We start from the raw sequence: 24,841 nt of genomic DNA, 5'->3' as shown, positions 1-24,841 counted from the left end.
ATCAGGACTACCCATGCCTTGTCTTCGCGGAAAGGAAAACATCATGCTCATTGCACTGTCTGCAATTCCCATTTTTCCGTCAGTCAATCAATACATGTGGTAAAAAGTAGCAATCATTGTTCTTGTTGTTGTGATAGGTCGACGAGAAATTCTACACATTCAATTACAAAACTACACATTTGCCTCATTTTGCTCCCAGAAAATACACATGCAATGTTTTAGGGGTAAACAGGTCTGACGAAGGGACCTCGGTTTTTCGTCTCATCCGAAAGACTAGCACTTGAACCCACCACCTAGGTTAGGAAAGAGGGGAGAAAATAGCGGCCTGACCCAGGGTCGAACACGCAACCTCTCGCTTCCGAGCGCAAGTGCGTTACCACTCGGCCACCCAGTCCTGTGTTATACATATATAACACATATACTGCATCCCACAGATTTGCAAAGCATCAGTGGCAAGATACTACAGAAATAAACATGGTGTCAACTGCCATGCAAAGAAATGAACACAAGCAACTCGAGTCTCATGTGAAATTCACCTTTTGCTTGAAGTGCAAATCTCAGACATAAACAACATAATGGCTGCAATTTGTGTAACAAATAGTGATAACAAAATACAAAATTCAGAATCAAAAAGGTATGTTATTGGAACGTTATATTTGTAACAAAACAAAATATTACGTTCACTGATCTTCAATCCAGCGGTCTCCTAATTGGACAGACAGACAAACACTTAAACAACAACAAAATAAACTTATCTGACAAATTGTCCAAAAGCTCGCTCAGAAACTTGTCCAGAAGCTCGCTCTGAAACTTGTCAGATAAGTTTATTTTCTGTATAATAAGTGTTTGTCTGTTTGTCCACTTAAATGACTGCAGTGAACTTACCATTTTGTTATGTTATAAATATAACGTTCCAACAACATACCTTTCTTGTTTCTTGATAACAAATACATCAGTAGTGATAGTCGTGCATCACAGAAATAAGTGTACATACATGTACTCCCCAGCAGACACACACAGACACTAAAATACAGACATGCTCCAAGAAGACAGTAAGAAAAAGGACAATCATCAGAATGCAAACTAAGCTAGCTGTAAAATATATGATATTCTTTAAAAAGTTCCTGAAAAAAAGATTAAAATTTGGTGTACACAGGCAAGATTAGACATGAGAATATACACACGGATCCTTCTCACACATACAAAAGGTATGCCTCAAATAAATAAATCCAGCCCTTCAGCAGGCAAATGCAAATTCATTGTAACATTGACCATATCCTGATGTAGGTTATCAGAAACTCAGTTTCTTTGACATACACATACTTGTAAGTGAGAAAAACAGGTCCTTAAAAAGGGCAAGCCTCTTGTCTTGTCCTCCAGGGGGTTTGAGTGCCCCTCCGCTTTGAGACCCTCCTTTTCCAGGTTTTCCGTTAAAGGCACAGTGCAGCTCACAGCCTTCGTTTTGCGTTTTTGTTGCAGCTGAGTGCATTTACAGTTCAAAAATCCTCCTATGGTAGTAAAACAAACCCAAAACTACCCAACGACGACATCTGTGAAGCTCAACAGTTTCTTGTTCACGCGAGTGCATAAATTAACCTAGTTATTACGTGGTGTTTGGTCGGAGTTCGATTCAACTGAGTGATTCCGGCCTCCATTTTGTTTTACACAAACTCATGATGATGTCTGACATAGTTTGCTAGTGACGTGTCTTTTTGTGCATGATGTGGTGATCTACCTGATCTAAATTTAGATCCAAAAATAGGTCAAGACCAGCCGGGTCCGAGTACGAAATTAATTCGTAAAAAAATGGAAAATTTTTAGGTAAATTTTCATTTGATTAATATACTTGCCCAATTCTTATGAATGCATTGACTTCAGTCTCACATGCTAGATGTCGAAAAAACCACTCAAATTACCTGCCCTTAGTAGGGTGGTAACCAAGCTAAAAGCGACGCCATAGCCGTTGCTATGGCCTGACCTTGCTCAGTTACCCACAACACCCTGCGCACCACGTGAGCGCCAGCATCCGTAATAATCATTCGAGACTATTAAAACACCCCAAGGATATAAGACAGCGGGGATGGATGGGAGGGTATTAACTATAAGAATTGGGTAAGTATATTAATCAAATGAAAATTTACTTAAACATTTTCCATTAAATTACATATTCTTACTCCAATTCTTATGAATGCAGATTCCTCCTAAAGGTGGAGGGAACCTACTTATGTCCTTGTAAGGACCTGCCCTGCAGCAACTAAAGCCGGCAATGCACTGGAGCCGACTAGCCGCGTGCAGGAGATATCCCGAAGATAGAAACTGATGAACACATCGTCTGATCTCCAGTAAGCCGTTTGCAAAACTTCGCCTAGGCGACCAGAACGCAACACGGCACAGAGGCAAAAACAGGCTGAACCGAACAGGCCATTTGCACTAGACCACAGTGCGAAGCTGAAGAACGAGAGGGCGGGAACCGCCTATCGCGCCTGAAACAGCTGAGAATAAAGACACAAAACATCGTTACGTCCCCCTCAAAAGGAGGACAATGACTGATTCCCCTTACACAGAGAAAGGGGAAAGAATAGCCACCCAACAATTCAGTCTATAAGGAGCCTAAAGGCCGAAGGCCCCGGCTGATTACCCCCCAACGGGGGAAGCGAGCTGTGAAAGAACTGAACCCGCCCTCGGAGGGATAGGAACATCAAAAGAAGTGCTGTTTGACGGATCTACGACCCGCATAATAGGCAAATCAACGTTCTTAGGCTTACTCTTAGGTTTAGTTTTCTTAACCGGGCTAAGAGCCTTGTCACCTTCCAGTCTCGCGCCAAGATTAGCTTTGTTGTGGGCCATTTTAAGACCGGCGAAAAACAGTCACCCAGAACGAAAAACCTCTGCGTGCCTGTTCAAAACAAAGCTACCATCAAAGAAAAAAGGAAAGATCTCACCAAAAGGTAGATGGACAGGTAGACCCACAAGAACCAGCTAGTCTCACGGACAAGCCGGCATGCGAAGGCCAAAAGTGAGTGACAAAAATCGACACGTCCACCGTGTGTTGTCGAAAGTCGAGAATGATTATTACGAATGCTGGCGCTCACGTGGTGCGCAGGGTGTTGTGGGTAACTGAGCAAGGTCAGGCCATAGCAACGGCTATGGCGTCGCTTTTAGCTTGGTTACCACCCTACTAAGGGCAGGTAATTTGAGTGGTTTTTTCGACATCTAGCATGTGAGACTGAAGTCAATGCATTCATAAGAATTGGAGTAAGAATATGTAATTTAATCGCAGTTCTTGACTCTTTGGGTGCAAGTCAATGAAACTTGGTAGTTCTTCTAACGGATAGCTGCCTGAGGTATGACTAAAAGCCCCAGGGGCTCCGTGCACCTGGATCTGACAAGTTCAGTACCTTTAACCCTTTGCCTCTCGCACAGAGTGAAGCTGTCACCAAAGCAGCTCCCAATTGACATAGGAAGTAACTCCGTCAATTTCAACGTTTAATAAATGGTAGCAAAGTAACCACAGCGAGTATCCCAATACTAAATCTTCAAACCTCGCAGGAAGCGGGTAGAAACAGAAATGCAACACATAGCAATTGTAGATCATTTGAAAGCCAAAGTGAAATGCATGGGGTTTTTGCATTGGTTTCCAAGATCTGCATAAAGGTTCTCCAGTCGGCAATATTGTGCACTCTGGGAGGCATGAGGTTAATAACCTCTGTAAATTTACTTTCCTTGCAAGCCTTTATTTGCTCAGATTCCTGGAGGTTTCAAGTGGTTTTTTCCCCTGAACCTCCATGTGACAGGGAGACTACCGTCGCCCTTCACAGCAGACTCTGCAGAGTTGTTCGCCTTAGAAGTTGTGAGCTATTTATAGCTCGCAAGGCAACACCTGTGGATTGTAGAGTTCTGTTTGTGATGGGGTCTGGCGGCTTTTGTCTCTCTGTATGTTCATGGATTCCTTTGCGAATGCATAACAGTTTTTATAGGGCTTAGAAATAAGCTCTAAAGTTCTCAATCCTGTTTGATTGGACTTCGCCTCCAAAGGTGATTGTGGTGTTTCGGCACTCGGTTACATCCATATATTGTGGAGATGGGGGACACAGCCATTTTCTTAATTCTGTAATCTCAATACGCGCAGTTACTCACAGGCAAGTCTCCGGCTTTCCTACCCATCCAACCCATTTAATTTCATTTAGAAAATTAAACCATAAAAAACCACCCACATGAGCGACCATGGGTTGTCATTTGCCATTGATAGTCAGTAAAACACCAACACTTCTTGATTGCATATTCACAATAGGTAAAATTGCGATGTACATGAACTGTGAAAATACATTGTAAAATACACAAGAACAATACACATACTGAACCTGGAATGATAATACTTATACAACAATACCTCCTCCCCTTCCCCCACAAGAAAGGAGAAAGGGAAAGGAAAAACTGAATCATAAAACAGACCCAAGAAAGAGCCAAAAGTACTTGAGGAAGTGTCTGCACGCTCTCTCTTTCCCTAAATTACCTTTCTTTTTCATGCAACTTACGTCAAATCTACCATCTTTCCCTAGTATGAATATAACACTTGTACAACAGCACTGTAAAACATAAAATGATGTTTTGTGTTTGTAGCATAGACAGAATAATATATTATCAACATGCATCAGGCTTTAAAAAAGTTTAAGATTGTACAAGAAAATTCATAATTCGTGAAAATGATATTTGTACACACAGACACCTAGATACACACACACCCTAACTTCGACATTCGCTGACTAGAAAAGACAGGAAATATCTTCACAAACCTGCTCAACGTGTCTTCACAAACACACAAAGCCATTTCTGATTGCAGCCATAGTCGTCCATCTTGATCAACATAAATATACACATTGCACTATAGATTACCACAACGGAGTGCTAGCTAAAATGGAGAAAAATAAGTTCTCTCCCAGCACGGAACACAATGTATTACCATGCCACTGTATTTCTTTACCACAGCAAATGTAAAACATTTGAAGCCTCTATTTGACAGCTATAAAATAAAAAACCAACAAAAAACCACATGCACATTTAACTTCATGAATTCACTTGAGCCATTATTTTTGGAAAATGCATCAAAAAACAAAAATGAACCACAAGTGCTTTCAAATTGGTCTTAAAATTGTGCAAAATGTGACAGTGCACATGAAAACCCTGGTACAATGGAGACATATAAAAATGAGATATTGAAGTCATGCTCTAGAACAATAGTGATTGCTATGTTACACTTGAACTTACAACACTATTGTCTGACTAGTTGCCCTGACCTAGCCACCTGTTTTTGTAGGTTACATTCTTCTTTTCTTTAATGTAATATTGATTTACAAAACATCAAGTTTGATCATGTTTGATCATGCCATGTTTGACAGCTGTAACTGTCTTAGTTCAGAACTTATTTCATTTCTAAGAGTGTAGGTGGCAGGGGAGACAACAATCAAATACAACATTCCCCTGCTACTGGCTCTGGTGTTAAAAGATAAAATAAAATAAAATAAGACAACATGCAAACATATTCGTTAAGCAGAAAGAGAAACTCCAGCTAAGCAGCATTATTCATGAAAAATAAGGGGTACAAAAATATTAAAAGCTTCGCACCCAGTCAATCACAAAAACAGAAAACAAAATACTCAGATACAACATCAAAATGTACATCAGTGTGAATCAAGAGAAATCCAAACGGCTGACAACTTTACGCACAAGGCCCTGAGCACTGGGATGAAGGCAGTGAACTGTGTGCTGTTAGTGTTAGCATGATTGCCGCCTCAGTGAGGAATGAGTTCCGCGACACAGAACCAGCAGCATGCTTGTTTTATTTTAACACCTTCCTCTCCTCAAAGCATTAATTTTGTCTTCAAAGTACAAACACACAGTTTGACGAAATGGGTGAACAGGCCAGCAGTAGCAGAAAGTTGATCACTGTTTAATAACTCGTGTCTGTTGCCCAAGAAGTCTGTATAGCAGCACTGTCAGCGCCAGACCCCCGATCTGAAACACAGTGGATCAAGTTATCATCTTCACAGTCAAAACATCTTGATGGGACAAAAACCATGACAAAAAAAAAGAGACTAGTTTTAGATCAGGAATGTTGCTGGGCTTGTTTTTTTGGGGAAAATGCACTAAAATTACCATCAAGCTTTCAAACACATTTTGGAAAATGAAGGCAGTCCTTGGTGTAACCTTTCCGGGGACACCCCGAAGCGTCCCGGTACCAAAGCGTCCCGGTACCGAAGCGTCCCGGTACCAAAGCGTCCCGGTACCGAAGCGTCCCGGTACCAAAGCGTCCCGGTACCGAAGCGTCCCACTATAACGCGTCACAGGACTTAAACTTTTTTTTTTTTTTTTAAACCTTGACCAAGGGCGGATCAATTCACTTTGGAGGGGGGGTTACAAAATGACTGCGAAGATACAAGTTGACGGCGCCGAAGGCGCCTAAGCCTCTAGGGGGGTCCGGGGGCATCCCCCCCCCCCCCCGGAAATTTTGTTTATCCAAGGAAGCAAAATAGAGCTATCTGGTGCATCCTGAGCCAATAAATTACCTCTTTTTTGGGGGGGGTGGGGGGGGTTACGTAACCCGTGTAACCCCCCCAGATCCGCCCTTGTTGACCTTGATTTGACCTTGACTTGACTAACCATATTTATTTTTTTTAAATTTAATCTTGACCTTGATTTGACATTGACTTCACTGATTTTTTTAATTTTGCACAGACCTTGATTTGCTTTCGGTAAAAAAAAATCACTTTTTGTCCAACTTTTCCCCAACTTTACTTTAGATCTGTACTCACAACACACCAATTTGGAAATACTGTACCCGTGTGGACAAGTTCGGGGGAAAAGTCCGTAGGCTTCCGTTCACAAGAGGGATATGTCTGTTATCACACACGCTTTCTGGCTTCACTAAGCGTGAGCGTCGGAAAAAGTCTTTTCATTTCTGCCTCTGACTTTTAAATTGTATCATTTGGGTTAATTTGGATTTGTTTGGGTTCATTTGGGTAATAAAGAACGCTCGCGCTGGACCCGAGTACTCTTCAGACTGAGCGAGTTTTAGCGTCAACTAAGGTGACTCGAGTCGAACCGGAGGTCGCAAAAACTCGGTCCGGTACGACTGGAGTGACGTCACCGGTTAACCAACTTTCAACCTTGCTTCCTGCGTAGGGTCTCTCCAGTTCCAAGATGGCTGCCAAGGCGAGGTGAGAAACTTCTGCAAATATTTTTTGACAAAGTTACGGATTGTGAGAAGACATTTGTTGTAAATCACTTAGCCTTTCAAAAATTAAGGATACTGGGTTGGATACTGTCTTGGTTTTAATGCATTTTATTTTAGCAGTGATGTTTATTTTGGGAAGAAATGAGGTCAACAGGAGTTTGGGTGCGATTTCGGCTCAAATGTACTTTAGCGCCCTGAACTTTTACCCGGCTGTTTTGCGCTCGATTTTCACGCTCACTTCTTCATTGACGTTCGAATCGATAGTTCGATGTTTTGGCATTACATTCACATCAACAATAAAACAGTACTGCTTGTTCATCATCGTCGTCCATCAACTCTCCACAACAGTAAATCCGTAACGCGCTTGTCGCCATCTTGTTGCAAGGGACGCGACTGGACACAACCCAACAGCGTTTCCGCGAAGAAAAAAACCAGACATGCGCAGTGACCCTACCATAGCTCAACCCTGTTCCTCGCGAAAACTCGCTCACTGGCTTGCTCCCCCAGTATGAAAGTTTTTGTCTTGTGCACGTTTAAGACCAAGTGATTGCTCTGTGTGAGTTACAGGCATTCCCTTTGCTATATAATACATTGGCATGCGAGCCAAGGATGTGCGTGGTGACTGGTACCGGGACGCTTCGGCACCGGGACGCTTCGGTACCGGGACGCTTCGTGCCCTACTGCGCGGGAGCGTCCCGAAGCGTCCCGGTACCAAAGCGTCCCGATACCCCTGTGACGCGTTATAGTGGGACGCTTCGGTACCGGGACGCTTCGGCACCGGGACGCTTCGGTACCGGGACGCTTCGGTACCGGGACGCTTCGTGATGTACCCACCTTTCCCATGCAGTGAAAAAGTTACCAAGCTCTGTTGAAAGGGAGGTAAACTATACAGCCATTTGAAATAACTTAGGGCGTTTCACTGACTGCCAACGCAAAATGACACCCCTGAAGATGCATAATGAAAGTGTCAACAGAGGAAGAATAAAATGCCCACAATCAAATAACTAGAGACATTAATGACTTTACTAATAAGGGTTAAGTATTTGGTGTGAAGTCTAAAGAGATTAAGAGACCTCTTGTGCCTGGAAACAAAAGGATGGTTGATTTAAGGTAAGAACAGGGGGGGGGGGGGGGGGGGGGGAGGAGGGTACAGTTTGAGAGACTAAGTTTTTTGCTTGTTTAACTGTACTTTTAGCACAATAATTGAAAACACACACTTACCAGAGAAAAAGCGAAAGCGAACGTGCAGCCAACAAGGATGTCTGCTTGCTCACCAACTAACTGCTTTGCTTTTTCATAGCAACCCTGCAAGAAATGATAACATGTATAAGACTACAACTTGTACAAGTAAAGTAGTAAAAGTAAAAAAGCTTGCACACTTTCGCTCAAGCCTACCAATGAATTTTCATCAGGGAATCTCTTTCTCCTTTTCCATCAGGTTATTTCTCTTGTTTGTTCTTTTAATAACAGTAGGTTTAAGTTATCAGCACTAATACAAAGTTGTCTTAAAGTTTATGAACGCAGCAGTAAGTCAACAAGCAGATGCCAGGTAAGGTCTTCTATGAACCATTGGCCTTCTGTACCGAATGATGCGGCCTCCTATGTTGAGTTCCCATGACATGGGAAGTATCTCTGTCAATTTCAAACTAAAACAAATTGTAGCCAAGTAACCATAATGAATTTTCCTTTCCAGTGAACGTTAAATGCTAAAACCTCACAGGAAGCAGGTAGAAACACAAACAAATATGCATCATATTACTTTGTAGTTTATATGAAAGAAAAAGTGAAAGTATGTAGCATGGTGAGGCATTGGGGCAACAGGGATAGCTTGAACTAGCAATTTGCAATATTTTGCCTGTAAATACATTGACATACCAGAAATGAAATTGCCTACCAGTCATACATATCACATGACATTTTATTTTACAGAATATTTTTTAATGCAAATATAATACAACCGCTGTGTACTTGGATTGACAGGTTCGCACGTCAGAATGACTGTTTTCTCCATAAGCCAGGAATCAAACTTGTCAAAGAACTACATATTTTGGAAAATGGCTAGCGCAATCTGTGAACTAAAGAGTGGCAGGTAAATTGTGACGTACATCATAGTGCAGTGCGTTGTTGTTGACAGGAAGCTTCAGGTTGCCTGGGGGCCCAAAACTCCAGCTCTGGCACTTGCCGGCATCAATGTAGCCATTGATCTTGGAATCATACACACAGCAGGACCGAGGCACATATTCCTTTGGCTCCAGATCTGAAAGCAAAATGAAGACAGTGAGTGATAACACATGGAAGACGCAGATGCCTGGGGTTGTGCGCACAAGAAAGTACCAAACTGATTGGGACCCAAGTGCTGGATCAGATTGGTTGAAATTTCAAACAAATCTTAATTTCAACTAATCAAACTAAGTGTTTGGTTTCCATCCAGCTATGCACTTTCCCAGGAGCGGAACATCCGCACCATCATTGAGCGGTCAGGGTCTACCATTAGGTACAGTTTTGTGCTTACTGGGCCTGGTGGGGTCAAGGGTCAGTGCCCAGGGGGAGGGAGCACAATGTGTGTAGTTATAGCACTTCAGAACACATTTTGTGCCATACCTGGCAAAAAACCTCCTTAATTTGCATAGGAATATTAACTCCCAAAAAGTTACTAAACAACCTAACAAAAACAGTAGCAGAACTTATCACACACACTGTATGAGGGAAATAGCTGATGGAAGCAGAGCGACTGCCCAAAGCAAAACCCTCTAAGCTTTTAAGAAGGGTTAAGAATGATGAGCGATAATGAAATAAAACTCATTTGGGAATTTCAAATACTTTATTTTTATTTTTTGGTTTCAACATGTGCCACACATCATATAACCAGCGCACTAAAGGTACGGGGTCAGTGTAAATAGGGTGATTGGCGTACAATGCTGGCCCCTTCTGGCGACAGGGACTGGTGGCATGCCACCTGGCAGAAGTCACCGGGCAGGCTCAGCAGACAGTCCTGTCTATTGTTCAGCATTACGCTTCTTGGGCTTGTGTGTGTTGAAGCTGTTTATTACGAGAGGAAGAAAACTCACTCTGTTGCCGTGCATCCTGGTACCAGCGGGTTCGTAAGTACAGCAGCCAGGAATCCTGTCTGATGGTCTCCAGATCTGAACCCATCCCAACCTCGGCACGCACTCCACAGCATTCCAGCTGAAATCACACTCATCACATGGTAAGCAGCACAGCTATTTCACCATCATATTGGGGGTCTGGGTCAATGCAGTCATAAGTCACATAGAGTTAACCCACTAAAAAAGCCACGGACATCCTCAACTCTGCTGCCATTCATATCCTGAGGCTCCTTGCATACTCACAGGCGGAAAAGGACACACACACATACTGCAGTGCATATGGTAGATTCACTGACACGCCAGTAGTACCCTGACATATTTTTACCACACAGTGATGGATGCCAATGTGTATGTATGGGCGGGGATATAGCTCAGTTGGTAGCGCGCTGGATTTGTATTCAGTTGGCCGCTGTCAGCGTGAGTTCGATCCCAGGTTCGGCGGAAATTTATTTCACAGAGTCAACTTTGTGTGCAGACTCTCTTCGGTGTCCGAACCTCCCCCCGTGTACACTACATTGGGTGTGCACGTTAAAGATCCCACGATTGACAAAAGGGTCTTTCCTGGCAAAATTGCTTAGGCACAGTTAATAATTGTCTACCTATACCCGTGTGACTTGGAATAATAGGCCGTGAAAGGTAAATATGCGCCGAAATGGCTGCAATCTACTGGCCGTATAAAATTTCATCTCACACGGCATCACTGCAGAGCGCCTAGAACTGTACCCACGGAATATGCGCGATATAAGACTCATTGATTGATTGATGTGTGTGCATGCAGAAAATGTGTGCTGCTGTGTACCAGATAAAAAATGCAGCAATCTCACCTCCCTTTGCAGTCTGTCCCAGGAAGCAGTGATCTCCCCATCGGCCCCATAGCCTGACACCAGGGAGCTGCGCATCTCGTTCACCATTGTGTCCTCCAGCTGCAACACACAGTGCAACACCAAATATAACACACAGTGCAACACCAAATATAACACACAGTGCAACACCAAATATAACACACAGTGCAACACCAAATATAACACAAAACCAGATCCGAGAATGGCCAGATGTTTTTCTGTCGAGTTTGACTGTACATGTCAAGGGATCATTATAATGAAACATGTTGGCTAGTTAGTAATCAGACCCTGCAAACCTGTATGAAACATCAAGTGTGACAATTTACAATTTTGTTTTAAATTTTCAGTGTAGCAAATGGTGTTTAAGTATAGCATTGTTTACAATGTATTTGCACATTCACATTTTTGCTATCCTGTGCAAGAACACACATTTTTAAAATGTTTATTTAGAAAGCAGGAACATTATAATGCCCAGTAGAGAGTGTCGGCAGAGCCAATTTTCAGTGTAGACAATGTTTTATGACCCATATTCATATGGCTACACTGAGTGAGAAACAGAAATGAGTACCAGGAGTGACAAGGAAGAGGAAACTGTTGCATGCTTATGATTATTTGTTTGGGCCTAGCAATTTTAAGCTTGGCATATCAGCGTAGCAAGTTGTCTTAAAAGGTAGCATGCTACACTGAAAGTGAAAGCGTAGCACTTAGCAGTTATGAGTAATTTAGATATTACATTAGGACATTCTAAAAGGGTTAGCTACCTTGAATGTGGTACGTTGATGTTTGCATGGTTTCCAAGCAGTTTTCAAAAAACAAAGGCCAGAACATTTCATCAAAACATTCACATTGACCTTGTGATCTTTGAAGTGGATGGACTAAACTATAATGAGATAATGAACAATGAATTAAATAATGGATCACCATCTTGAGATGGACAAAACAAAGCCTAACTGAGCGGAGTTCATTTTCTGTTCACAAGCTCACTATTGTTTGTTTGTCTGTCCACTAGACTAATGAGCGGTTTGTTTTATTATTAAACTTCCCAATAATTAACTTTCCTTGTTTTTTAAAAAAATTCTTGATTCTGGAACTTTCAAATTTGAAATGTTTTAGATTTGTTATTGCAGTTTTGATGCAAATAAGTGCTCTGTTCAATATTTCAGATAGAGCACCCTTGAATACTCTTTCCACTTATGTCCATAGTATTAGTAAGGAAGCCACCTAACCTTACCTCTGACTTCAAGACAACTGCCAATACAGCTGTCACTAAGAGTGTGCAGAAGATCACCAAAAGCAGCACAAAATACTGAAAAAAATGAAAAAAGGATCACATGTCAAGTAAATTTTGTGGTGATGAATCAAGACAATACTCACGAAACCATAAGTACAAGAAAAAAATTCATTGTTTCATGCTTGCATATTTTTTATGAAGGAAACAGAACACAATTTTGGCATCGAACTTGAAATGGCAAAAGAATAAGACATAGTCAAATGAAAGAGAGAGAGAGAGAGAGAGAGAGAGAGAGAGAGAGAGAGAGAGAGAGAGAGAGAGAGAGAGAGAGAGAGAGAGAGAGAGAGAGAGAGAGAGAGAGAGAGACAATGACAATGACAAATTCTTTATTAACGAGGGTAATGGCATAAGCAAACAGGTGCTTTTTTACATCCAGCCCTCGAGAGAGCGAGAGAGAGAGAACTTTTTGAACTTTGAACTTTATTTTATTTATCGAGGGTAACAGAATAAGCAAAGTATACATGCTTTTTTTCGTCTGGCCCTCGCCCATTGAGGGTAACTCGATTAATAACAAGAAAAAATAGAAGAGAGAGAGAGAGAGAGAGAAAGAGAGAGAGAGAGAGAGAGAGAGAGAGAGAGAGAGAGAGAGAGAGAGAGAGAGAGAGAGAGAGAGAGAGAGAGAGAGAGAGAGAGAGAGAGAGATCTGCATGCTGCACACCAAGTCCAACAACTCACCACAATAACAAAGAGTCGCTGTTCTTTGCGGACAGCACACACACCCACAACGCTGACACCAAGCAGAATGACGCCGGTTATGATGACCAAGTAGGAAGCCGCCGAGAACAGGTCATCGCCGATAACACCAGCCACATACACCTTGTCTATCACGGACCACAGGCCAACTGCAACTAAGGCTAGTCCGAATAACTGCAAAAAATACATGCACATAATCATTACTAGGGCTAGTCCGAATAACTGCAAACAAAAATACATGCACATAATCCAAAATTTTATTAGTAAATTTTGATTTGATTAACTCATTCGCTGCGTGTCGGAACTGGAATTCCGACACCTGTGTTTAGCGTTGGCTGCGTGCCGGTACTTGAGTTCCGACGGATATCACAAATTTTTAACGGTGTAAACGGTCCTGCTGACCAAGGGAAACAACCCCTGCAATGAACTTCTATCTGTCTACAGTGGTACCATTCACTGTAAACAGTTCCTTCCCTTAAATTGTTGGGATTAATAAAAATTTTGTTGACGGTGTGCGACCCACGTGTTTTGACTTTTCCAAGATGGCGGATTGTTCTGCTGAGACGTAGTAACTTGAAAAGAGTGCTAGAACGTGTTATTCAGTACGGTTCTGATCTTGACATCAGTGATGATGATAGTGGAGATGATATTTTAGATTCTGGTGACGATTTTGTGCCAATGGACGATCATTTGGGTGATGATTCGGGCAATGCAAGTGTCGATCATGACATTGTGTATGATGAACCCATGACGTAGAAAGTTTTTTTGTTTTGCTTCAAATTGGATATTTTGCCTGGATATGAAGACAACAAAAGGTATGTACTTTCAAATGTTTCATATATTTTCTAAAAGAGTAAGTTCCAAACTTTGCAAAAACATAAGGTATGTAAGGTTATCTTGTGTTGTTGATTTTTAATAATTTTTTCAAAATGGCTCTAAATCGCGCGTTGGCAGGGAACACAGGGGAAATTTAGACGCGCAGCGAATGAGTTAATATACTTACCCGACTCACATGTAGCATTAACTCGAAAATTTTTAATTAAATTTTCATTTGATTAATATATACTTACCCGAATCACATGATTAGCATTGACACACTTCGAGATGCAAAGGTCCTGATAAAAGCTTACCCGTCTAAGTATAAGGGAAGCAACCTCAACTAAAAAAGTGACAGCACCATGGTACTTGCCACCCGCGGTTGCCTCCCATTAGTGGGTGAACTACGTCACCATTGGTGCCTACCACGTGATACACAGATCAATCGACTTATAGAATACTAAGAAACTATAAAGCGGGGCAGGCGGGAGGGAATTACCCATGTGATTCTTTGTTTGTTTGTTTGTTTATTTGTTGCTTAACGTCCAGCCGACTACGCAGAGCCATATCAGGACGAGGAAGGGGGGGATGAAGGGGGCCACTTGTCAAGCGATTCCTGTTTACAAATGCACTAACCCATTACTTGTGTCCCAGCAGGCTTTAGTAAAACTAAATTAATACCTACTGGAAGATTACCAGTTTCCAGTATGTTAAAATAGGCTTAACCTATCTACTGCTGGACTTACATCAGAACACTAACAGATTAAACTATACATGAATCGCGAGACAAGCGGCAAGAGAAGAGATTTTTGGAAAAAATACAGGTGAATGAGCAAGAAGGCAGAAAAAAGAAAAGAATTCATGAAGAAAAAGAGAGCATGACAGGAAAGAGGAACCAAAAATCTACCTAACAGCAAACTAGAAAGCTCCTGCGGTTCCAAAAACAGGAGGGGCCTTTAATTTCATAACCGCAGTGCCCCACTGCGGGACCCATGTGATTCGGGTAAGTATATTAATCAAATGAAAATTTAATTAAAAATTTTCGATTAAATTACATATTCTTACTCCGAATCACATGATTAGCAGATAACTCCAACAAGGTGGTGGGAAAGATCAAAAAAGTTCAAACTCACTCTTATGTTCTGGAAAGGCATTGCCCCGCTGCCTCTCTCCGTCCTGGCAGAGTGCAGCAATGTCTCTCAAATAAAAGCTGATGAAAACATCGTCTGAGCGCCAGTATGCAGTGCGTAAGACGTCGTCTAGCCTCCGAGACCGTAAGACGGCCAAGGAGGAAGACCAGGCTCTTGACTCGTGAGCTCGGGCAGAGCGGAGGGGAAAGCCAGGCTGCGACCCCCCCCCCCCCCTTTCTAGACAGGTCCCATGCATAGGCCTGTTTAATTGTAGCCGACACCCACCTGGCCAAGGTTGTTCTTGTAATATCCTTATCCATAGCGGTGTTCAAAGAGATGAACAAGAGCTTCTGAGAGCTCGACCGGATAGAACTAGTACGGGAGAGATAGGCCTCAAGAGCCCTGACCGGGCAGTTGACCATATCGGGATCATCCGTGGCCAAGATATGTGCTAGAGGCTTCACCAGAATCAGCGGAGAAGGTTGGCCTGGAGACTGGTTCTTAGCCAAAAAACCCTCTCGGAAGCGCAAGGAAATAGAACCATCCTGCTCTCTAGAGATGTCCTGAGGACTACCTGAAAGAGCGTGAATCTCGCTCCCCCTGCGAGCCGTAGCCAGGAGGAGAAAAAGAGCCTTCCTAGTAAGGTTAGGAAGACTAGAGTCAGCTAGAGGCTCGAAAGCCGAAGAGCGCAAAAACTCTAAAACCAGAAAGAGGTCCCATTTGGGTAAAGCGGAACGCGTCTTGACCTCCTCAAGGGCTGCCCCCTTGATCACCCCAGCAATAACAGTACTAAGGCTGATAGAGTGACCGATTTGTTTAAGGGTCGAAGAGATTGCCGATCTACGGACCTTCAGCGACGCAGAGGAGACTCCCTGTGAAGACAAATCGGCCAAATGGTTGGCCACATGCATTGTACGTGGTGCCACCGGATTAACTCTGTGAGACTGACACCACGAAACCCAGGATTTCCAGTGAGAGGAATACACCATTGAAGTAGAAGCTCTATGAGAGCGCTGAACTAGGTGCAAGGTACGTTCTGAAGCACCGGAACGTTTCAAAGCTGACCTCACAGTCTCCACGCGTGAAGGTTTAGAGACTGCGGGTCCTCGTGAGGAACGCCTGTTCGAGGTTGAACGAGCTCTCCCCTCACGAGAGACAGAGGGATAGGAGGACCCCGAGCCAGCCTCAGAAGGTCCGGGAACCAAGTCTGAGACGGCCACCACGGGGCGATCAGAAGAAGAGGCGGTCCCTCCAGCTCCGCCTTCCTGATCACCCGGCTGAGCAGCTGGAAGGGAGGAAAGGCGTAAGCCTCTAGACCCGACCAGGGGATCTCCAGTGCATTGGTCTCCCAAGCCTCCGGGTCGGGGAAGGGAGACACAAAGATGGGAAGGCGCCTGGAGAATCTGGTGGCGAAGAGATCCACCAGAGGCTTCGGAGCTCGGGACCAAAGACGGAGCAGAGCCCCATGCGTGATGGTCCATTCCGACTGCAACACCTTGTCGGAGCGGCTGAGCGCATCCGCAAGAGTGTTGAGCCTTCCCGGCAGGTACCGTGCTATGAGCGAGATCTGGTGCTGGGCACACCAAGTCAGGATCTCGCAGGTCCTGCGAGAGAGTGGGGGACCGCGAACCTCCCTGTTTGTTCACATACGCAGCCACTGTAGTATTGTCTGTGAACAGACGGACGTGCTTGGTGACAAGGGAAGGGAGAAACGCGACCAGAGCCAGAAACACGGCCTCCAACTACAACGAGTTGATATGCCATGAGCTCTGTTCCGCAGACCACAGACCGGAGGCCGTGAGCCGTTCCGTGTGCGCTCCCCAACCCAGCAGGGACGCATCCGTAAAGAGGTCCAAGTCGGGAGGGGGAGCCGCGATCGGAACCCCCCTGCAGAGCCAACCTGTGTCCAACCACGGGAGGGATGCAGTCTGGAACCATTCCCCGAGGGGAACCAGCGCGTTCCAATCCACACAGGGAGAATCCACAAACGGCTTCAGCGCGTGCTGAAGTGGACGTTTGTGAGCTCTCCCCAGTGGAACCAGGAGGGCCATGGATTCCATCTGCCCCAAGATGGAGGCCATGGTCCGGAGGGAAGCCCTCGGGAGAAGCAAAGTCGAGCGCAGGAGAGCCTGGAGCTTGTCCACCCGCTTCTGAGAGGGGCGGACCGTCCAGGAGACCGTATCGAAAGACATCCCCAAGTAGGTGAACGTCTGTGACGGTACGAGCTCGGACTTTGCTCGGTTGACCGAGAATCCCAGCAAGCTGGCCTCCCGGAGAACCATCTGGGTGTGCTGCAAGCAAAGAGCCTCGCTCTGCCCAAAATGAGCCAGCCGTCGAGGTAAGCCCGCAGACGAACACCCCGGGCCCTCACCAGTGCGCAAACCTGTCTCACCACCATGGTGAAAATCCATGGAGCGAGAGACAGGCCGAAGGGAAGTGCGCGGAACTGGTAGACTTGATCTGCCCACCGGAAACGGAGCCATTTCCGGTCGGCTGGATGCACCAAAATGTGGAAGTACGCATCCGTCAAGTCTATGGAGGTCGCCCAATCTCCCGGGCGGAGCGCATCTCTGACCGAGGCAGGCGTCTCCATTTTGAACCGAATCGTTCTCAGAAAGGTGTTGAGGAACGACAGGTCCAAAACAGGACGCCAGGCTCCCGAGGCCTTGGGGACGTCAAAGAGCCGCCCGTAAAACCCCGGGGAGCTGTGGTCTGAGACTGCCTCCACCGCGCCCTTCTCCACCAGAGAGGCAACCTCCGAGTGGAGGACGGCCCTTGCCTCTTGTGAGAAGGGGGGCTTGAAGGCTGGAGGAGACCTGGAAAGAGGGGCCTTGTCCTCCAGCCACAGTAAGCGGAATCCCGACCTCACAACGCCCACTATCCATTGGCTGTTCGTAGACTCCAGCCAATGCGACAGCGCCCTTGAAGGGCCCCCCGCCATCACCAAGGTGGAGGGCGGGGGGGGGGGGGGGGGGGGGGTGAAGTCGGGGACGCTTCATTGGGGGTGAGGCTTTCCCTGGGGAGCGCCTCTACCCCTGCCCGAAGAGGACCTCTTGCCCGAACCACGGGAAGGGGCATGAGGCCGCTTGCGGGAAGCAGGGTGCGGCTGAGCGGAGGTCTTAGTCTGCTTAGACTGAGCCTGCTTCTGCTGCTTCAGATTCTGAAGAGCGAAGGAAGAGAACTGAGTGTCTCTGTTACTCTCAATCTCCTGCTTCCTGGCATCAGCGGCCAGGTGGCCGAAGAGAGAGCCCTCGACCAAGGGCGACGAACGGAGGGTGTTCCTTGTCGACTCCTCAGTGAACTGTGAGTGGGCAAGGAACAAGTCCCTTCTGCACATGACCACATGAGTGTAGTGCAGAGAGGACAACCTCATTTGTTCTTCGTTCACCCTAGCGAGTGTCGAGAGAAGAGTGCAGATGTCTTCCGCGTCCTGCTCCGTGCTCAGAGTAAAGGGTGCCAAAGACTCTGTGAGAGCCCGAGAAAGGGCGCGAAGGAGCGTCTCCGAAATGGAACTAAGTTCCAAGAGCTGTCTGCCAACTTCTTCAGAAGCGGAAAGAGTCTGCTCAGAAAGAGGCAGACAGGAATCCTTCTTCAGGGGCTTCGTGAGAAGTGGAAGAAGTTCCGGTGTGACCTGTAAAGGTGCACGCGGAAGTGCAAACAGCGAGAGCAAGTTCCGAGACAACTTGGGCATAGGCAGCTTCCTCTGAGCCGCAAGGGGAACAAAGGAGGAAGCCTGAGCAGGAGAGGCGAGATATTCCAAAGCCGGTTCTGGGGCTGAACCATGAGGCACCAGCAAAGGAACTGAGGCTGAAGCTAGACCACCGCCAGAAGGCGTGCCCTTGGCGAAGAGCCTTGAGAACTGAAACGCCACTGAGGGCGACTCAAGGAACCGGAAGTAGCTATCTTCCTCCTTCGCCAACCGGAAGTCAGCCATCGCGGAAGGCGCGGCCGCAGAGGGCATCGCCGAAGCTGTAGCTCCTTCCGGAAAATAGCGGGACGTGACCTCCGCGGCAGCTTCAAGGGCAACCTTGAAATTGGCCGGAGCCCCCGAAAGCGTCTGCTCGTCGTCGAGGGACCTAGCGTCCGAAGCAACGAACGAAGGAGGTGGCGCAAAGCCATCCGAATCCACGAAAGGACGCTGTGCCGGGGGGCCAGAAAACTGAAGTCCGTCCTGCTGAAGGTCAACCAAACTCGTATCCTGACTAAGAGGATGAGCAAGGTCAAAGACCGAAGCTGAAGGTCGTGAGGCATCAGCTGACCCAAGCACAGAAGTGTGTGGCAGCTGATGTCTCACCTGAGGCAGGAAGCCCGTGTGCCCCAAGGTCATGGGAAGTGAACTGGCCAATCCGGGCGGAGCCGGAAAAGCAGCCGAAACAGCAGCGCTATGCCAGCCTTGTTGCTGCACAGAATGAGAGCTGACGCCCGGAACCCCGTAGGGGTGACCTTCAGTCAAACCGGGAGTGACAGTAGCCTGAGCACTCAAGGAATGACCTGAATGACCATGAGACAAACCGGGAGTGACAGTAGCCTGTGCACTAGCGGAATGACCTGAATGACCTTGGGTCAAACCGGAAGTGACAGTAGCCTGTGCACTTGAGGAATGACCTCTACCTCCGGAGAGGACAGCTGCCGGAAACGGCTGCTGTGGTAAGGCGTGGTTCAACCCGGACGTGACAGTAGTCTGTGCACTAACCGAGGAATCACTACTCCCGGCCGGAGCCGGGTGCCCAACTGTCGCGGACGACTGCTGGAATAGGGCGAAGCTCGAGCCGGACGTGACAGTAGCCTGTGCACGAGCAGGTGAACCTCTGCTTCCGAGAAACGGAAGCGCAGCTGCCGAAAACGGCTGCTGCGAGCACCAACCTTGCTGTGACCTTGTCCCCGGAGGGACATGCACTGTCACACTACCACAAGTAGTAGGCAACGAGTGCAGGTCAGGAAGAGAAGACGAGAGTCCCGGCTGGGACAGTCCACCAAGGTCACCTTGGCCGGCAGTCTGGTCAAGGGCAGACAAGGACACTGCAGGATCCAAACTCAACAAAGAGGCCAAGGAATGAATGTCGCTAACCCCCGGGCGGGGGACAGTGCTGGCCACAGCGTCTGTCCGTGACATCTCCTCACGTACCAAGCTTCTAATCTCTGGAAGCAAAGAGGAAATCAAAGTAGACACCAGAGCAGAGGACTCTGGTGCCGCAACCGAAGTAGAAACGGCGGCCTTAGGGGCAGACGGACGCGGTTGAGAGCCAGACGGCAAATCGTCTGGCACCGAGAACGGTACCGAAAACGAAACTTTACCCTGAGAGTCTGACACAGTGATAAGAGGATTCTTGCTAGAAGACACGGGAGTAGAGGATTTGGGCTTACCAGGGCCCTTGCCCTTGCCCTCAGCCTTCCCCCCCTTCTTTTTCTCACTATCGGCCATGTTAAGACCGAGCGAAAAATGTAAACAAACAACTGAAAATAGCAAAGTCCGAACGGACACAAAATTCAGAAGCAAGCAAGCACAAACAACTAACACATGCGAAGTAGCAACCGAAAGGAAGCTAAAAGCAAGCTAGAAATAGCGTTAAGCGTCCGCACGGACGAAAACAACAGAATAGCAAAGGCACGTGTTAGACAGAAAATGGCAACCGGCAAGGAAGCCAACAACTACTGAAAACTTCAAAGTCCAACGGACTAGCGAAATTAACAGCAGAACAATAACAACAAGTCAAAGACAAAAAGGAATGATCTCACCAGCCGCAAAGCCAGCAAGACGACGGGAGCCGAGGCCGGTGGGTGTCAGCAGACAACGAAAACAGCCAGAGCAAAAGCAAACACGACCGTCTCTCTCAAGTGATAGAAGTCGATTGATCTGTGTATCACGTGGTAGGCACCAATGGTGACGTAGTTCACCCACTAATGGGAGGCAACCGCGGGTGGCAAGTACCATGGTGCTGTCACTTTTTTAGTTGAGGTTGCTTCCCTTATACTTAGACGGGTAAGCTTTTATCAGGACCTTTGCATCTCGAAGTGTGTCAATGCTAATCATGTGATTCGGAGTAAGAATATGTAATTTAATTCAGTTTTAGTGCTAAGACGCTGAACTACGCTTCACCCCAAAGGGGAAGTAACCCCCTAAAAAAGAACGGCCTTGACCTATAACCCATGTAGACAAGAGTCAAGGTCATACCGTCACGTGACCGCTCACGCGTGACTCCACCGCCGCCATGTTGTGAAAGCTCACTCCCACTGAAGTGATCTGTTCATTCTTAGGGAAACCCTAAGCGTGGTAGGTGGGAGCTAGGGTATTCATAATAATAATAATAATAATAATAATAAATAACTTTTCTATAGCGCGAGTCCCATCAATTGGCTCCAGGCGCTTTACAAATTCATTATAGAATAAACTAGCACAAATCAACAAGCAAACAAAGCATACATTTAACTGAGACACCAAGAACCCAAGCACTAAGCAAAAACTTAGCGTACAATGTTAAAAGTACACACACACGCACACACACACACGTACACACACACACACACACACATGATGTGAGTCGTGTAAGTATATTAATCAAATCAAAATTTACTTATAAAATTTTGGATTAAATTACATATCTTAACCCGACTCACATATATATTATATCAGTTATCACTATCATTGTATGAATTTCTTTTTTTAGAATTGAGAACAAATTTGGCATGAATGTTCTCGCAGTACATTTACTCAATTACTTGAAGTTGAAATTTTGTGAAAACAGTTTTGTATGTGAAGTCAGTCACACACACACACACAAACCCACACTCTAACTTTTTTAAAGTTAATATAAGAACAAGTTCACCCAGCAGGGACTTCTCCCAGTATCACTATCACATACCCCTAATGGCGTTGCCTCAAGAGCGTAAAGCTCAGTTCCACTGATAATAGTCAAAGGTAAGGAATGCCCTAAGGTAAAAGTGAGAGAAAAGAATGAAGAGATACATGTACTCACAAACAGGAGGACATTGAAGATCACTAGTAGAACACCGACCATCTTCAGCCCACACCCCATAGCTGAAACAATAAGATTTGTTCATATTTCACAGGTATGTGCCATGGGTAGTACATCACTACTAGTACTACATGTATTTATTTGACATGACCACCTGTAGTGTAAATTTATATGGTCAAATTGGTTTTTTCAACTCTTGCCGTCGACATATCTTGTGATGCAGCTTTGGCAGGAAAACATCAAAGGCATTTTAGAACGACGAAAAAAAAGGCCCACATCACAACTTTTCATTACATTTACAGTGTACACATTTCAACATGTTATGTCAGCAATCTGAGTGCACCTCTGAGTCTGACTCTGACAATAATGACAACATTTTAAACATTCTGAATTGACATGAACATCATTTGATTTAGGCCAAAAAAAATAATAGGTGTGGTTACGGTAACATAGCCAAAAAAATAGGGTAGGAAGGTAGGCAATCACTTTTTTTTTTTTAAACCTTTTTTTCTAATGTGTACAAATTAAACCTACTTGACAGGGAAATAAGTGTGCGACTCGGGCGCTTTCGCTTTCATTGCGTTTTCTGCACTCGTTTACTTGGTTTTTTTTGGTATTTTTTTGACAAATATAATAAAAAGTTATTGGGTCGGCCCCAAAAAATAGGGTAGGTCGGGTTACCGTAACCACACCTATTTTTTTTTTAGGCCTTAGGCCTATAAATGAATTCCTAATGATAACACTAATTAATTAACAGGCCATACAGTTAAACATTGAATAAGCACTTCTACACCATTTCTGTTTGTTATAACTTATAATTTTTATCGATAGCCTTAGAGTTTATTATAGAGTTAGGGTAATTGTGGTTTACTATTCATTTGAACTGTAAAATTATTAAAACCCTGCTTTGAAATATACTCACATGTATGCGTACACTTCAAGACAGGGTAGTTGACTTTGTTAGTTACATTATATTTCTCGCATCATAATCGTATTTCCTGGTTACAACTTACATCAATGCAAAGGCTTTACAAAAAAATTACACACACATGATTTTCATTTCAAGCCTGTACATAACATACTCCGACAAAAATGCCTCGTTACAAGTTGAAGTTGTTCATCAGCCAGTCACAAACAGTTTGACACATCTACTTCTGCAGTTTATTTCATTTTGTTTCTACCTTGATTTTAAGTGTTGTTCCAATTTCTTAAAGTTCGACATTGAACTAGTTGATATGAATACTTTTAACCCTAAATCAAAGAGAATGAAAGCCTTTTAAAGTTTTATAAATTTTAATAGTTCCCCTCTCATTGAACGCTTTGTTACAAAGCATAACTCATAGACTTATTGTCTTATTGTCGGAGTGTATACATGCAGGGATGGGAATCTGTGTACACTCGGAGTGTATAGCCACTGCGCAATGGGAACAAATTAATGGTCTGGCAAGTTACTCACACCTGTTCAGGTACAAATCTCACCTGCAAGCCGATAGCTGACAACGCGGAAGGAGGACTGGAGATGTAGCTAAAGAAGAACACCTTATTTTGCGCAACGTGTATATATACACTCTAATTTTCCGCAGTCAGCTTAATTGGTGATTCATGGTGACAGGATTCAAATGTGCCGGTGTCAGAGGAGGCAGACGGACGGAGAACTCTTCTGTGTTGAAGGGAAAGTCCCTGTTGGTATCCACTGCGTTCAGTAGCTGATGTTGGCGACACAGGTGACAGCTCATCTGACTCATAGCGCTTGCGGGCGACACGGGCAGTTTGAACAAAGCACAAGGGTTTGAGTGACGCTTCTGTGCAGTGAGAAATACCTATGCCTATGGGCTTATGTAAAGGTGTGACATTAAGTCAGTGATGACCAACTGACTAAGGCAACCGGAACCTTGCTTGCAGTAGGATAGGCGGCTATTTGACGACTGGTGTGTGTGTGTGTGCGTGCGTGCGTCAGTATAGACTGAGAGAGGCGCCGGTGTAACGATGTCAGCTTTCTGCCTCTGTCACCTTTCCGACTCGATATATACTCGAGACTGAAATGTTGTGTTCTGGCCAAATAAAAGAAGTGAACTTATTTAAAGACAAAAAGCATGTCAGTTTCTTGCATGTGACGAAAATTGGTGGATTTCACCCCAAAATTCGATTTCTTCGAAAACGTGTACCTGTTGCGACCCATCTCGTCATCGGCGCTTTTCCGGAAATGACCTGCGCTTTGTTGGAATTCCAACAATGGCCGCCATTGTAGGAATTCCAACTTTGCGCTACGCGATTCTAGAAATGTACCGCGCGCATAGTGAGAATTCTGCTCTTTCTTAGAATGCGATGTAAAATGAAACAAGTCATGATGGCCTATGATGATCCTTGTGTTTTAAAGTGATCAATGCTTAGACTTGAAAAAGCAGATGCATTGTATAACGCACCAAACCAACCGAATTACGAAAAGCAAAAACGCTTTTGATAACTTCGGCGGGCTGTAACAACACAGTTCAACGACCAAAACGCACCAATTTTACGTAATTTTTAACGTTTCAGATCTTACATTTTACAACAACAAAAACACAACAAGAGTGTTCCGATATTACTTTTCACTGGTAACTATCGATTTTAATAATTTTTTACTCAGTCTTAACTGATTATATATTAAACTCACACACTGAGATCTCTCTGGGCTGCAGAGACAGCATTACGTCCCTTTACTGAGTAGGCTCTTGTCACTGCATGGTAATCTAGGCTCTTAAAACGTGATGTGCAAGT

The 24,841-nt window shown here is 45.0% G+C and overlaps 1 protein-coding gene across 1 annotated transcript; it reads right to left on the bottom strand.

Annotated features, from left to right (window-relative positions):
• Positions 1-521: 521 nt before the first annotated feature.
• LOC138970864 (tetraspanin-11-like) lies at positions 522-24,133 on the bottom strand. Its single transcript, XM_070343428.1, has 9 exons — positions 23,564-24,133; positions 22,085-22,146; positions 13,147-13,338; positions 12,412-12,486; positions 11,163-11,261; positions 10,300-10,417; positions 9,337-9,488; positions 8,453-8,536; positions 522-6,012 (listed from the first exon to the last, which is right to left on the bottom strand). Exons 2-9 carry the CDS (start codon positions 22,142-22,144, stop codon positions 5,941-5,943), a joined length of 852 nt encoding a protein of 283 aa, XP_070199529.1. The 5' UTR covers positions 22,145-22,146; positions 23,564-24,133; the 3' UTR covers positions 522-5,940.
• Between the last annotated feature and the right edge of the window lie 708 nt (positions 24,134-24,841).

The sequence above is a fragment of the Littorina saxatilis genome, linkage group LG7, assembly GCF_037325665.1.
Source record: "Littorina saxatilis isolate snail1 linkage group LG7, US_GU_Lsax_2.0, whole genome shotgun sequence".
NCBI classification, from domain to species: domain Eukaryota; kingdom Metazoa; phylum Mollusca; class Gastropoda; order Littorinimorpha; family Littorinidae; genus Littorina; species Littorina saxatilis.
Note: the sequence above shows the minus strand (reverse complement) of the source record. Positions and strands in the feature narration are given on the sequence as shown.